We start from the raw sequence: 16328 nt of genomic DNA on the forward strand, positions 1-16328 counted from the left end.
ATGTCTTACTGTGAATTTGCTCTTTTTGCAGTCAGTCGTACTCAACCATCTGGAAAACATCTGTATTTGCAGCACATTTTCAGAATTATTAAACCCAATCGCTACTCTTTTACTTTTATGGCGTAAGAGGGAGACATGAAAAATATTTTAACTTATGGGTCATTCCACCTCATATCGCTCATCACATTTTTAGATCATTGTCTGCTCAACCACCTGTGTATTGCTTGAAAATCGAATGGTTTAAAACTTGGATGACTATAATCTAGCTGTGAAGTTTCAGCCTCGTGTATCAAATACTTTTTTGGACATGTTTTGTTTTTCTTTTCTGAGGCAATGTTTCAACATGAATATCTCAAAAATGTCCAAGATAAAAGCCTAAAACTTTCTCTGATCTTTCTTTCTCCGTAAGATAGAATCAGGGTCTGTAATTTGGAAACAATGCTTAAAAATGTCTGGGTGGATTGAGCAAACACAACAAGTTGCACACTAGAGACATTAGCTCATTATTTGATATGAAAGAACAAATTTCAGGAGCTTCCAGATGTAAGTCTTATTATAACGGAGAAAATTATCTTGTGAAGTATATGCATATTTGTTATTTTCAAGACCCACTGGATGAGTCTAATAATGATGTTTAATTTTGAAATATACAAAAATGCAACAAATACTGATTTTTTCTTGTACATACAAATAAATATTACAATGTTGTATCTTTAAATTTGAATGCAGACTGGAGCTGGTCGAGCAGATGGCCCACAATAATTTGAGATAAATTGACCCTTATACCAACAGTTTTGCAGAGTGAGGCAGTTTTAATGCATATTTATAACCAAAGAATCAGAAGTTACACTCCGTTTCAGCAAAGATTGCTGTGTGCGAGTTATACAATCCACATCTACCTATCGTGTTTCAATAACCTTTAAAGTGAGTGAACAATGAGTTAGCTCATTGTTTAGCAACAAACAGATGCACATGATGGAGTAATTCCGGCTAAAGAGCTCAATGTCCCCTTTAGGATTTAGCAAAAGCCAAAATCAGAGTTTAAAGAGTCAAAATTCACTAAATGAATGATAGTGTTTAAAAGGTGATACATAACACAAGTGTTCACTATTTACTTCCACAAAAAATGTCTCTAAAATCAGTTATTGCAGGTTTGAATTAATAAACCCCCCCAAAACAGACAGTTTTTGTTTTACTGGGGTAATTAAATGTTTTATTGTTATTTTGTTGCTGTATTTCACACTGTTTGGTTTTGGTGCAGCCAAACTAGCCGATTCCCTTCAAAAGGCTGTGGTTTCACTTTTAGCGTAGAGAGTGGTATCGCTCATCTAATTCAGTCCAACAACAAGACGCAAACAGAAATTAATTAACCGACATCACATTAGTAATGTTCACAACAAAAGATGGAAATAAAATATAAGGTAGTGTTGTTTCATATAATTTAACACAGAAAACAAAATAAGTATGATATTACTATATATAATCACTGACGCTGGTATTTTATCTTAACCTGCAATTAAACAGTCAACACAACAGACACTCTACTAGTGTTAGTCTATGTTTTTTCCTGTTGTGCAAAGAAAGCTCAATGTACAATAATATAGAGTTTGATCAGTACAATCAGTAATATTCTGTTTTTTGGTTTTGAGGCGTGGACGTCATTTTGGTTTCTTAAAGCAAAACATCAACGGCAAAACAGGCAAAGTAACATTCAGAGACACAACGTGGCACAAACACACAAACAAAACGTATGCGAGCTACCACGACGTGTGTCAGTTAAGCTGGTATCTTCCTGATGATATTCTCTGTGTTCTGTTACTATTTGGCACTTAGTGTAGATTAAAGCACTTGTTCTGGTGACTCTATTCTCTATACTTTACTGTACAACAATAGACACACTGGCAGGCAGTTGCACAGGCAGTGTTAATGCTGAATCTGTGCTGCGGCCTCTGTGGCGGGTCGGCAGTGTTGGCTCTGGATGTGGGAGATCTGCAGGATGGGCAGCAGCAGCTGAAATGCATTCTGGATGTAGTTGGTGCTGTTGGAGCCCTGCGGATAGGAAATCATAAGTAGATGTAGCATAGTGCTGAACAATATATATGCATATATACATATATGTATATAATTGAGAGTTTCAAAGACTGATGGCTTGGGGACAGAAACTGTTCTCTTGCTATTCTGCTCCAACAGCTGTAAATCCTCTAGCTAGACACCTGTAGTGAGAATAATCCATGATGGGGATGGATGGAATATAACAATGCTACATGTGCACAGTTTGTGTGCACAGCTCTGGATGTTTCTGGTCATCCAGAAATTCCTCGAGGCATTAAACAGGTGCTTTGCTAACAAGAAAACAATGCCTCCTGGCATTGCTGTCACAGAGATATAACAATAAAAATGAGGAAAGATTTGTTTCTAGAGATGAAATTTGTAAAAAAAAAATGCATTCTGAAAAATGTTGAACAAGTCTTTAAACGCTGTGTGGATCTCGTCTGAGTGCCTCTTAAAACTCAGTTCCCATTGCATTAGTGATGATGATCCTGATCATTTATCTGTCACTCATCATGAGACTGCTACATCATTAATTTTATCCATTTTTATTTTTATTCACGATGTTCAAAGTAAAAAAATCTCACCTCTAGCAGCACACTCTCTACCAGTGGGTTCAGCTCTTCTGCTTTCCTCTGGCCCTAAAAAAGAGAGGCAGTGACACTCATGAGATCAATAAAAGATGATGGAGTAGCAGAAAAACACAAGTACAAAGACAAAGATCAAAAATTATTTTACTACTGTCAGCAGAGCCTATGAAAAAACCCCCAAACAAACAAAAGAAACAGTGACTTGATCCAACAAACAAATACTCACACATCAGCTGTCTGATATATCTCCTGCTACATCTAAAAAGCTCTGCTGTCACTGAGTCACGTTGTTGTAGTGGGTGAAATGTTTTATTACAATGAATACGACCACTGTATTTATTATGAGTCAGCTCTACAGAGACTGCTCTGTTGGCATAAATACTCATTAGAGCACCCCGTGTGTATTCATACAACTTAAAATAGGCCCCAACTGAACTAAAGTTAAACCCCGATGGATACTTTTTGACAATAGCAAACATTATTAGAATAGTCACAATCATCCCTAATGTTCACACACCCACATGCACACACACTCTCACCTACCCCAACATCGAGCAGCGTATCAGAGAACTTCTTGGCCAAACACTCCACCTCCTTACACATGGCACATGTCAACCTGCAATAAGAAGAGTGGATTTGAGCATGCATCACTCCTTGGAGTAGTGATACTATCTCTTCCTTGACCTCTCTCTACCTCACAGATACACACACACAGACATGCAGACACACATTATGTGCAAATGGATTATTTCTTCACATTTAGTTTTTGCTAGCTCTTTAATTGTAGACCTAATGCCATACACACCTAACTGTTCTTATTTTAGTGCCCCTCAATCCCCTTTTCTCTCTGTCCTCCTCTCTCCTTGGTACCAGGGGGATTCACCCAAATGATCCTGGTAAAACAGATCCTTATCAAAGCCTTCCCCAAGCTGCAGTATCTGCCCTAGCACAGGGCCGAAAAAAAGGAAAATCAGACCCTCTAACTGGACCGACTTTATCTTTGATAACAGCACGTTTTTCATAAGCTTATGCACACGTGAACTGTGCAACATTTATTTTGATCATTTTTGACCAACATCTTGTGTTGATGATGAGCATGTTGGATTGTTACAGCAAGTTATCTCCAGCACATCCCAGTGGGGTTAATGTCTGGAGTCTGTTGCGTCTAATCCACGTGAAAATGACGTCTCCTATTCCCTGAACTCCCTGAACCACTCTTTTACAATTTGAGCCTGATGAATCCAACCCAACCACATTGGAAGAAAACATTTACTAAAGGAAAAACCTGGTCATTCAGTATTTTCAGGTAGTAAGCTGACCTCAATTTCTGAACCAATCCCAGATCGTAACACTGCCCCCACAGGCTTGTACAGCAGAAACCTGACACAATGAATGCATCACTTCACCCGCCTCTCTTCTTGCCCTGATGCACCCATCACTCTGGAACAGAGTAAATCTGAACTCATTAGACCACATGACCCTTTTTTCATTTACTCCAATCTTTATGCTCCCGAATATACTGAAGCCCTTTTCCTGATTAGCTTCACTGATAAGTGGCTTTCTTAAGGCTACACAGCTGTTTAGTCCCAATCACTTGAGCTGTTCTCGCACTGTGTGTGGGGAAAGGCTCTTACATGTTGATTTTTTATCATTTCATTCCAATTTTAGCAGTTCCAACAATCTCCTTAGTTGTTTTCTTTGCTTGACACAGTCCAATAATTTCAGTGAAACGCAGTAACAGCTGACACGGTTGTCTAAGAAATGATAAGCTCTTATGTATTTGCCTAGTTAAATCCAGGTGGTGACTTGTCTTTTGGCCAGGCAGTGTATACGACTGTTTCAGTCTTCTTTGCTTGTGAACCTAACCTCAACAATCACAAATGCCAAATCCCAAACATTTCCATTATTTCCCTTAGCAAAGACATAACAACAGCTTATATTGATCTCCTGGAGGCTTACCCTAACCCGTACCATAACCTTGAACCTGTCAAGGGGATACCCACAGAAGGAAGTTCCCACAATGTAAGTGTGTAATACAAGTACACATTCACACACATACCTGGTGAGGACGTGTGCCTGGTCTCTGGCTGGTTTCTCTTGCTCCTGGCCGTGGAGGATGAGCTCCGCCACCTTGTGGAGCTGCTCGATGCTGCGAGCCGTCACTTCTGCCAGACTGCTGACCGATGACAGGTAGATGGCCTGATGAGAGGAAGGTGAGTGTATACACACACACACACACACACACACACACACACACACACACACACACACACACACACACACACACACACACACACACACACACACACACACACAGAATAAGTGATTCAAATCAAATAAGGCAGTGACAGCAGGAAGAAAAGGTGACGGAATTTAAACTTGAAAGCAGAAGTCATAACAGTGCAGATGAGACGTCACCTCTACAGATATGGGGTCGCTCTCCTTTGCCTCTTCTCCTCCCTTCATCTCCTCCTCCTCGCCCTTCTTCTCCCCCAGCTCTTCTCCGTCTTTCTTCTTCTCTTCCTTTTTGTTCTCCTCTCCTCCTGGCTGGTCCTGCGTTTCCCTGCCAACTGTCTCTGTAGTGACAGGTTGTTCCACCTTGCTCACCCAATCATGGGCCCTTATTCGAGCCTGGAGATGCATAATTACCACTCATCAGGTCTGCATGAAGACACATTCCCACCCTGATCCTGATGTATGCTAATTAGATGCATATACATGGATATATGCTAATATTGGTTTTTATATATGTGAATGTGATTACGCAGGATGGCTTTAGGGGCTGATAACTTTTAAATTAGCTTTGCAGCAGGATGCAGAGTTACTATGTTGAGTGTAGATACAAAGATGTGTATTTTTGTAGCTTTGTGGACCGTTTTCTCAGAGCAAATAGGAAGAATGATTGGTGGTTGTTAGAATATTCCTGGTACTAAACTACACTATGGAATTTGAAATGCATGATTTCAACACAATTTCATAATAAAACGAGGTATAAACTAATACTCATAACACAGCTTTATAGAAGAAAAATCAAAGATTTTCTTTCCAAATCAGAATCATAGGCAGCACGGTGGCACGGTGGTTAGCACTGTTGCCGCACAGCAAGAAGGTCCTGAGTTCAATTCTACCATCAGGCCGGGGTCTTTCTGTGTGGAGCTTGCATGTTCTCCCCGTGTTTGCGTGGGTTCCCTCCGGGTACTCCGGCTTCTTCCCACCGTCCAAAGACATGCAGCTTGTGGGGATAGGTTAATTGGATAATCCAAATTGTCACTAGGTGTGAATGTGCGAGTGAATGTGAGTGCGAATGGTTGTCTGTCCCTGTGTGTTGGCCCTGCGACAGACTGGCGACCTGTCCAGGGTGTACCCCGCCTCTCGCCCTATGATAGCTGGGATAGGCTCCAGCGCCCCCCGCGACCCTGAAAAGGATAAGCGGAAGCGAATGGATGGATGGATGGAATCAGAATCATATCACTATGTGAAGGAAACTATCTGTGCATTACACCTACAGGAGTGTTTATGACACCCCAGAAAAAAGACAACAACCCTTCTCCATCAAACTTTAGAGCAGGCACGATTCGGTCAGGCAGGTGGTGTTCATGTGGCACTCGCCAAAGCCAGATTGATGATGTATTGCTTGCGTGCTGCTTCTCAGCCACAGAAACCCGAGTCATGAAGCACCGGGCGCAGTTTTTGTGCTGATGTCGAAACCCTGCAGTTACTCAGTCAGCAGAGCACTATGTGCCTCAGCACTCGGCAATCCTGTGCTGTAACGTTACGTGACTTGCGGTGATTCCTAAATGCTTCTGCTTTGCAGTAATACCACTTACAGTTGACTTGTTGCAACAGCTGAATCAGAGTTGCAACACTGGCATTTCTCTATCACAGTGCCACCTTCAAATTCACAAATGTTTGTAAAGGCAGGCTGCCTTTATATACCTGTGGCCACGAGACTGAAAACACCTGGATTCATAAATGATGTGGCTCAATACCTTTGTCCATATAATGCAGAATGATATGACATTCAGAGCACAGACAGTATACTGGCTACTTCCTAGACTTCTGTACAATCAGACCTCTTTTTGAAACCAGAGGAGTCGCCTCCTTCTGGACATTAGAGGAAATACAGGTTTTAGGCAATTCAACACCAGCTTCGCTTTTCAGCCACACAACTAAGGTCTGTATTTTATACACAGTCTGTGATTTAAAGGCTCGTCACAGACAATGTACCAGAAGGCAAAAAGGCGCTTCACCCACTGATGGTGCTGATGTAAAGTAGTAAGTGTCAGTAACTTAACAACCGGTGTTGCCAATAAAAAATATAAAAGATTGTATTTATTATTAAACTGTACAATTTACAGAAAAGACAGTTAATTTAAAATTGATAGCAAAATGCAGGATGGATGGATGGATGGATGGATGGATGGATGGATGGATAGATGAAAACTACTGGCATCTGTGTGAGTGAGTCACCTTGTTGAGTTTGTCCGGCGTGGCGGCAACATGAAGTTCAAAGAGCAGCTCGGTGAGAACACTCACAAACTCCTCGCCATCAGCAGCTGATAAAAATGCACAAAAGGCATGCACCACCTCATGTCAGTTTGCTTAAATACACAAAGCACGTGTTAAAGTGTGATGCTACACGCATTTACACCACATGTCAGGAATCAGTCGATTTACTCCATGCTGAGATCACGAAGCGTATATTGTTGTTGTCATGCCAACGTAATTCAAACTCCTGTGTATAAATTACAGCTGGAATTGTAAAACATGCAGATTCGGCGCCTGGATCTTATGGATTGTTTCTGTTGGCTTTTCTTGAGTCTGCAAATGTGTCGGTGGCCCCTGAACACCAAACGCCGGATCAGGCATCCTGTTCAACCCTCCGAGCAAAAGGGCGCCTGCCTGCTTTGAGCTGTGCACCTCCATGACATCCCCTGAAGGTGCCCCTCACAAACCCTTTAAAATGTAAAGTGGTGAGATGTGACGAGACCAAAACTTGGCATCACACTGACACAGTTTCACTCCAGTAGAACATTTTCTACTTCTTTAGCAGATTAGGAACAGTCACCGTCATCGCTGATTCCCGTAAGGATCTACGGTTTTCAGGGCTTTTAGGAAGAGGAAATATAATTTGGGTAAGTTCTAGGATGCAGAGCATATAAGATTATTTGACATGAAGCAGATGTTTAAGTGAAAATTTGGATTCTTGAACTCTAATTACGACATAATATAACAGATTGATGTGACTTGTCAGAGTCATAAGAGAGTGAATAAAACAAAAATGTCAGGTCAGATAATAAGACGTTTGGGATCAAAAGGGTGGCTGATCATAACCCTAGGTAGACCTACTTGTCAGGTTAGGTTACCTGTACCAGTGACCAGTGACGATACTAATGCAATATTATTAGAGGCTGAACTGGGTCAGAACAAGAGAGTTCAGGCAAAGGAATGCTATTTTTTAGGTTATGAGGAAAAGGTCCAGATTTTCTTAATTTTTTTTTTTTCGTGGAGTTTAGATGACCTCCATATAAACAAAGAAAAGAACATATTTTTGTGTGCTGACAGAGCCTGACTCAAGGATGACAACGCAGTTAATCTGGTCACGTTTTCACTGAAGCCATGCAGTGTCTTTCATCTCGTTATAAGATGCTAAAAGATCATCCTGTATCAGTAACAGGAGAAGGAGGGGTACTCAGGCCATTTTCCATAAGTTTGTTGCCTCATAAGAAACAAAGGAAAAGTCATTGCCTCACTTTTTTCCTGCAATGTTGCTGAAACTGGAGAAGGCTGTGTAAACGGCTTTAAACAGCAACCAAATACCACAGGATTAGTCTTTGTGTCTGAAATTGATGGAGCACGCTTTTAAAAAGCACTCTTTGAATCTGCACAAACTAACTTTCTGCACAACTGCACAAACTTTGAAAAGATTAAAACTAAAATAAGTGAGCTAAAGCTCCCTGAGGAACAACAGCAGGCTGCCCACAGCCAGCATCAGAGATAAGCGCAGTCATGAGTGTGTTCAACAACAAACCCTGTTTTTAACAGTTTGGGTTATCATTTCCCATCCAGGTGCCTGTCAAAGGCCACCTGATCCTGGGTCAGCGCTAAGGGACCACCTCCACCTACAGCAGGTCTAGCAGTCGATCTGGGTCACTCACATAAGGGGGTAGAACAGTGTAATTGGGAACTAAGATCACCGTAATCCTTCGTCTGTCCTCCTCCTTCTGTCTCCACATCCTCCTCTTCCTCTTGCTTGATGAAAATCTCCTTGATGTAAATCAGCTCCTTCTTCACCTCCTCCTGCTCCTCTTCGGTCAGGGAGGAGAGGAAGGCTTGAACCTAAAATCACAGCTGCAGGTAAACTGCTTGAAACAGGCAGTGTTTCTGAAGCGCTTTCTGTATTCCCGACACTCGCGCCTTACCTTTGCTTCACTCTCATTGGACAGAATCTCCAGGGCCTCCAGGTGTGACAAGCCCTGGTAGTCATCAAAAAGAATACCGTAGTGAGCTGTGGGAGCACTGATAGGCTGGTTACTCAGACGGGCCCGCTCCTTCTCCTTGGCTTCCTTCAACATCTGAAAAAAGAAAAAAAAAAAAAATCAGAAAAAACAGAGCCACCAATTTAAAGCAATTACACCTACACACAAACACACACACACACACACACACACACACACACACACACACACACACGACACACCAGTTTCAGATTCATTTCTTATCTGACAAGATGAGATGAGATGGTCAGTTGCATGCCTGACTAAGTGACGCGGTCTTTTGCATCAGAGTTTTGGTCTTTTTAAAACCCGGGTCACTCTCTGCAAGAACAGTCATGGTCTTCTTTCCAATGAACTCCAAGGCATCCAAGCCTCCACTGATCACTGACTTACCCTGAGAGACACAGAGAGACAGATGCAGAGCGAGGAAGGGTGGGAGGGGAAAGGCAGTTCAGCAAACTACAGTAGCCTGTTAAAGAAAACAATAAAAAAACAAAAACAAAATAGGATTGACCAACAAAATTGTAAATTTAGATTGCACACTTTTATAAAATGTTGTAATTTAAATAATATCATACTGAAAGTTTGCATACTGAAAACTAAATGAATTCAGTTAAAAAAATATGAGCTTGCTCTTGGTTTATTGAGGTCCATGAGCGCCAAAATGAATGAAATAAATACATTGTTAACTAATTAAATGTGTCATTAATCAATTAACCCTTTAAATCTCAGTCAGTTCAGTCAGGAACAAAGAGGGAAAAAATAAAGTGAATGTTTTTGCAAAATATTTAAGTAGGATTGTAATTTTAAAACTGCAGCCTTCTGCCAAAAATCAAGAGATCATTGCTTACAATCCATAACAGCTCACAACTGCTTCCAGTCTGATTTTCAAAGCACAGATGATGTCTTTAACTTTAACTGCGCTCCTTCACACAGCAGGAAATCGAGAGGCAGAGCATGTGTTAATGAGAAATATTTCAGCTTACTAAAACTGTGAATTAGGAGGTACTTAATATGTAACACAAATAAATAAATCGTTGACAGCACTGAAGGGGCTCGACTTTTCTATCGACCATGGCTTGCCATCGAACACAGATTGAGGAATGCCGCAGGGAAGGAGAGGAGAGGAGCTGGCAGCGACGTCCAGAGGAGGATCAGTAAATCAAGGACTGTCTTCTGCAGCGTGGACGCTGTCTGAAGTCATCACAGTCAAGCACTCTCACCAATCTGAGGCTATAATAGAGCTGTGCTGTGTCTGCTGTAACTCTATAGGCTAAATTAGTTAAAGGGTTAACTAATTAAATAGGTTAAGCTCTGTAGAGTTCATTCTTTTTAAAATCTCACTTATATTTTGAGACATCTTATTAAACAGTTTATTTTGGATTAACCTGATTTTGTAGATTAAATAAGCCCCACTTTCAGAGTACTTACTTCTATTTGCATCTACTTGTCTGCTAATACTGTAGCATTCAGGGTTAATAGGGAAGCTTTTCAATTATGTTTGCAGTTCAGCAGCAGTTTTATATGCTTATACGTTAGGAGCAAAACTGTGACACCACTAGTGCATTATACTGATCACTGACTTATCCTGAGAGAGACAGAGAGAACCTGAAATCTAAATATTTAAAAATTTTGCCAGGAGGAAGGAGAATGACTGAGGGCGACCATAAAAAACTCTCACTAAGTCTAAAAGTCTCAGGAGACTGCTGTGGATCTGATTAAACTGAACGACCTCCAAACATTCGGTAAAGCACATCATCAGAAACAAGCACAACTCCATCACACAGACAGCTCTGCTGTGGACACCAAAGTGCAAAAGAGAGCGCCCTAAGACCACACGGCAGCAGACTGTCGAGGCGGCATTATGGGCACTAAGAAAACGAGACGACTCTTCATATCTGAGTACATGACTGCCTGGTGAAATGTATGATTTAATCGCCACTAACACTCTTTCATGACATGGTTTGGAAGCTTCATCAGATGGATACCTTTTGTGTGTCTCTCTGTGCGTGTATGTGTGTTCACTCACAGTGTTTTGTACGGCATGTGTGATTGTAGAGAAAACGCCCCTGCTAGAAGCTGTGGCTGCAGTAGGAGAAGACGACTCCCCGGAGTTGGACAGGTCAATCTCTCTGCTTTCGATTCCTCCTTCTGTCTTCTCCTCCACTCCCTCCTCCTCTTCCTGTGCCTCCTCTCCAACTGAGGTTCTGTGGAGACGAAGTGCCTCTCCTGCCTTCACCTTTACTGAGGTCAGGCTTTGACCTGCACACAGAAAGCAGCAAATTAAAGACTCACATACATGAGGAGAAGTAGACATTGATGGTCTATTTCTCCTGCTTGCCAGCGACATTTCTCATTACATATATAAAAACACATGGTCCTATAATAATCCTGGCTGAAATCTATGAGCCAATTTTGAAACCGCAAGAATGATGGCAGAAGTAAGACAAGCGATAAAATGTTTCTTCACTTGCTTATGGAAGGACTCTGTGCTTGTCTGTTACTATCACCTTGCTATCAGGTCCCTGCTACTGCAGAAATACCGTACCAGCGATTTCTGAATCGCTACACATGAGCAAATACACATATAGATATTGTTAAAGTGTTTATGTGATGACAGTGTGTATTTTCAAATTGTGCATCTTGGAAAACATTGCTGCACCACAAATCGTGTACAGATTTGGGTGCAACAATGTTTGGGTCCTTTCATAGTTATGGTGTATTTGACATTCCTGTGTTGGTGTTTGTGCATCGTCATTTGTGCAACTGACCAGTCATGTTGCTGTGATGTCACAGCTGTGCAATGGAGGGGAAAAAGAAAACAAACAGCTCTGTTTTTATAAAACACCCTCCTGGAATAAATAGTAAGCACTGCAAGTGCTTTCTTTATTAATTTATACAATATAATAAATTGACTATGGAGTTAGGTTTTTGTTAGCCAAATTTAACTCATGTTAGTTCGCTAGTAATAGCTTTCAATAGCATTAGCTACCTTCTCAGTTAATGCTAACTGTATGCTCACACAACATCACTGGTCAGTTTCAATGTTGACCCTGAACCAAAATTATTATGGTGACGCAAGAACAACATCAACATGGGGATATCAGATTGTGCCACAGTTATGCACAACTGGCCAATCACAGGGTGAAATGTAATTCAGTTCAATTCTATTCTATTCATACAGCACCAAATCACAAGGCCACAATGTGCTTAATATTGTAAGATAAAGACCCAACAATAATACGGAGAAACAATCAGATGACCCTATGGGCAAGCACTTTGGCGACAGTGGAAAGGAAAAGCTCCCCTTTAACAGGACGAAACCTCTGGCAGAACCAGCTCAGGGAGGGACTGGTGGTGAGTGAAATGGGTGTAAATGTGAAGAAAAGAATTGGATGAGAAAAACCTGGGACATACCCACTGTGGAGGTGGCAGTGGTCAGAAGAGATTTTCCCCATGAACTCCAAGCTCCCCAACCTTTTTCTTTGTCCAGGAGGGACTTCTGTGCGCAAATATCCATCATAGGAAAGGAATAAAACTGTTAACCGTTTGGTCTATAATATGTGTGAAAGTACAAAACAAATGACAATCACAAATCTCTAAATACATATCATAATTGCTTGTTTATTATTAAATATTTCAAAATGTCAATATGAAGCTGTATTATACATAGAAAGGCTGGATCTTAGCTTTAAGGAAATGCATGTATCATGAAAACAGAAACTAGCAGTTTTCATCAATCAAATTAACTAACAAGAAGTTAATAGGCTTTGGCTTTGTCAAGCTAAAAGACAGTGTAACACCTTCAGTGTCACTTATTTAAAGATTTCAGTGATTATATGTACATATTTGAGCCTGTATATACAATTTCCTGAATAAAAATCCTAAATATATTCAAAATTCTTGTTTCTTTGAAGTTATTTTATAACTGTGTGCAAGTGTATCTATGAGACATTTTCCTCTCAGTGCTTTGTGTCAAGGAAACATAAATCAAACTTCAGCTTGTGAAACAAACCTCCACATCTTCCTCTGCAGCCTCTGTGTCTGGCTCCAGGCTCACTGGTTGGTCACATTCAGTCATCTGACTCTCTGCAGGAGACTCTGGTTGGTCAGCCTGACCCTCTAATGTCTCAGAGGTGGTGGTGTTCTCTGTGGTCGACTGCTCTTTGGACTGATCAAAACTCTCAGGGGAGAAAAGAGGCTGCAGTGGATCTGCTGGGGGTGTACCGGCTGCTGGTACATCCTGACCGAGGCTGGGAACAGGGTCGGGGGGCTGAACAGGTGGAGGGGTGGGGTCTGTGGAGGGGTCAGCATCAGAGGAGGCAGCCTGAGACATGATGATCTGCAAAAAGTTGGATTTTTAGTGGAAAACTGCTCATCTGTGTCTTTCGTATAAATGCACTTTCCCTAAAACAAAAACACTGTTTATACAAATCTAAGCATAAAGTGGAAACACTCAGTTCTTACATGTTTTATCATGTGTGAAACTCTTGAGGCCTGGCACATTCACACAGCGTTTAATTATTAGTGTGAATTAGACTTTTCATTGGGATTAACTTTAGTGACACTAAACAATGTTCCTCAAATTATGAAGTACTAAGAGTACCAACTGTGTAAACTGTTCCGTGCCAAAGAGGATTGAGGAAAAAGTCAATCAAGCTGTGTCTGTATCCCACACATACGTCATAAGAGGTGTGATTGGGCTAAAAACATCTGGCTTTAAGGACTGGGAGCTTTTTTCTGCAGCTCACTGTACTTGCAATTGAACATGTTGTAAGGGACTTTTGTTGATAATATATAATGTATTAAATAACAATTAAAAAACTGGGGTATATAGAGACTCCTGGACCATTTAAAGCAGGGGTGTCAAACATAAAGCCCGGGGTCCACAATTGGCCCGGTGAAGTCTCGAATCCGGTCCCCTGGACAGCTTTAGAAAGGGACGCATAGATTTTGAACTTTTGACTGTATTTTCATAAGTTTCACAGATTTTCCTATTGATGAAGACCAACCACCTTCATTGCTGCAATTTTACACAGGTATTATTAATTTCTCTGGTCCCAGCCACTTAAGATCAAAATGGGCTTTATGTGGCCCATGTAAAAGGAGTTTGACATTCCTGGTTTAAAGTGATGTAGAATAAGTATTTTTTTTTAAATATATAAATAAAAATGAAAATCATAAAAAATGACAACTTGGATTTCTACCCCATCCATCCCTCTCAGTCACATGCAGCAGTCCCTGAAGACACACCCAGACCCCCTTCTTACCGGTCACCTGCTCCTTACCCAGCTCAGCCCAGGCCAGGTGAGAGATGTAATCTCAGGAATGCCTGTCTTGGGTCTGCACTGGTGCCTCAGATTTGGCTTGGGAATTAGTGATTGACACCATTATTTAACACACACCATTTTCAGTGCATGGGAGATCCACGTTTAGCCACTGTGGCATCAACAACCAAAGGGACTCCACTTGAGTGGGTATCTCTTTTATCTCACCCTGGTTTTTACTTAAGGTGCAGTACCATTTATTCTTATTTTTGTTTTCTTTTTAGCCCTTTATTATTTAACTTATTTATTTCCATATCTTAAAGTTGCAGTTTGTCTTTGTATTTTCTCTTTGAAGCATTCTAGGGTGCAGGTGTGCATTAAATAATCTGTAAATAAAGAGTCGAGTTTCTATCTTATTCTAAACTGTTGCAGCAACGAACAATTATCCCGATTCTCTAATAAACACGATGGATACTATTTATTTTATTTGGCCTGGAATTAGAGACATTTTCTCGCTATGCTCTCCTTTTTTTCCTCTTCTCGTTCCCTTCAACCTCCCACCATATGGTAGCAGATAGCTGTCCCTCAATGAAGCTAGATTTGTTGGTCGCTTCCTATTAAAAAAGAGTTTTTCCTTCCCGCCATTGCCAAGTGTCGTAAATAAGTGAGTGAGGTTTTAAATGGTTGGTTAAAATGAGGTTTTTTTTCATTAAAGCTGCAGTAGAAAGTGCCGTGAGGGGAATTGTTGCTGTGAACAACTAAATAAAACTGGACTCAACTGAAAGAATTTTGACAACACAGAATTTTATATGTGCTATAATTAAAGCGACAGTACTGCTGGTCATTTCATGTCCGATGTTGCCATCTTGTGTTCAGTTGCTGTACTCAGATGCATATGACTATCACTCAGTGATTTTATTACTGTTAAAAGGAGTTTTCTGCCAGAAAAAGGTCCTTGTGCAGAACGTTTTTTGTTTTTTTTTGTTTTTTAAATCAGAAGAGCTGGTGTGGTTAAAAATAATAATTAATATATATATATAAAACTTCACAAAATAGAAAAATATGTTTTCACCCACACACAAAAAAATGCTTTAAACAGATACTGGAAACCACGGTCTCATAATTCTCATTTTGCATTTTGAGCAGTAACAATAATCTTGCACTTTTGACATAAATTATATAAACATCTTTTCCTCTGACTCATATAGAGCGTGACAGCGTGACAAATAATAATTCCCTAATGCTAACACCTAAGTAAGGATGTATTAAAGACTGCCCTGCCTTTTTAGTGCGATTTATAGCATTAATGCAACGTGACAGCATAGGCAACGCTGTATAAGAGACAGGCAACAAAGAGCACTGTTATGCTCTACTTTCACGCTAACATGAATGGATGTTTCTCACTTCCTAAACACATACAAACACACAAAAACAAAGCGATGCAGCAAATTTATGAAAGACTAATCTCAAGTTGAACTGCAGTTCTTCGCTTGTATAGTCAAAGGAAAATTATAAAGCTGGGAGACAGTTTTGTTTTTATGAAAGTGACAGTGCAGCTCACCCGTTTGGTGCCAGCCAGCGGCTCTTCCGCCCCGCCACGTCGGCAGGACGGTGGTCTGTGACTGCGCCAAAGAGTAACAGCTGACAAGAGAGTTCTCTGCCTCGGGAGCGGCTCTGATGAGCTAAGCTAACACAACTTCACAGACGGGCAAAAAACTACAGCGCACACAAAAACAAACTGTACGTGTGTGTGTGTGTTTTCCTCCAATAATTAGAAAACGGCACCACAGTTTCAATATAGCATTCTGTTTCAGAATGCGACCGCTGAATAAGTTAGGCCAGTCATAAAATAAACGACGCCAGTCAAAATAGCAGCGAAGTTGCATCTATGTAGGAGTGAATCATTTCAGTTCTTCTGGCTCTTT

The 16328-nt window shown here is 40.8% G+C and overlaps 1 protein-coding gene across 3 annotated transcripts; it reads right to left on the reverse strand.

The window, feature by feature from the left end:
* Positions 1-491: 491 nt before the first annotated feature.
* On the reverse strand, positions 492-16011 carry fam114a1 (family with sequence similarity 114 member A1). Of its 3 annotated transcripts, none has more exons than XM_012922771.3 (13): positions 15965-16011; positions 13152-13478; positions 12554-12638; positions 11166-11398; positions 9396-9530; positions 9062-9214; positions 8837-8978; positions 7110-7195; positions 5058-5270; positions 4699-4838; positions 3183-3255; positions 2637-2690; positions 492-2049 (listed from the first exon to the last, which is right to left on the reverse strand). In XM_012922771.3, the coding sequence occupies exons 2-13, from the start codon at positions 13470-13472 to the stop codon at positions 1924-1926; spliced, it is 1761 nt and encodes a 586-aa protein (XP_012778225.3). In that variant the 5' UTR covers positions 13473-13478; positions 15965-16011; the 3' UTR covers positions 492-1923. The 3 variants fall into 3 exon arrangements, with proteins under 3 accessions (XP_012778225.3, XP_023008802.3, XP_023008801.3); XM_023153034.3 differs by lacking the exon at positions 15965-16011 and adding an exon at positions 14425-15926 and having other exon boundaries at positions 8798-8978; XM_023153033.3 differs by lacking the exon at positions 15965-16011 and adding an exon at positions 14407-15926 and having other exon boundaries at positions 8798-8978.
* Positions 16012-16328: the final 317 nt, after the last annotated feature.

Source organism: Maylandia zebra, linkage group LG6 (assembly GCF_041146795.1).
Source record: "Maylandia zebra isolate NMK-2024a linkage group LG6, Mzebra_GT3a, whole genome shotgun sequence".
NCBI lineage: Eukaryota > Metazoa > Chordata > Actinopteri > Cichliformes > Cichlidae > Maylandia > Maylandia zebra.

Bases quoted from the DNA above. Each gene is read 5' to 3' on its own strand.
- fam114a1 (XM_023153034.3), bottom strand. From the start codon at position 13,472: ATGTCTCAGGCTGCCTCCTCTGATGCTGACCCCTCCACAGACCCCACC. The intron at 11,399-12,553 runs GTATGTCCCAGG...TTCTGTGTGCAG, and splicing joins CACTGCCACCTCCACAGTGG to GTCAAAGCCTGACCTCAGTA. The intron at 3,256-4,698 runs GTATGTGTGTGA...TTCTTATTGCAG, and splicing joins CAGGCACACGTCCTCACCAG to GTTGACATGTGCCATGTGTA.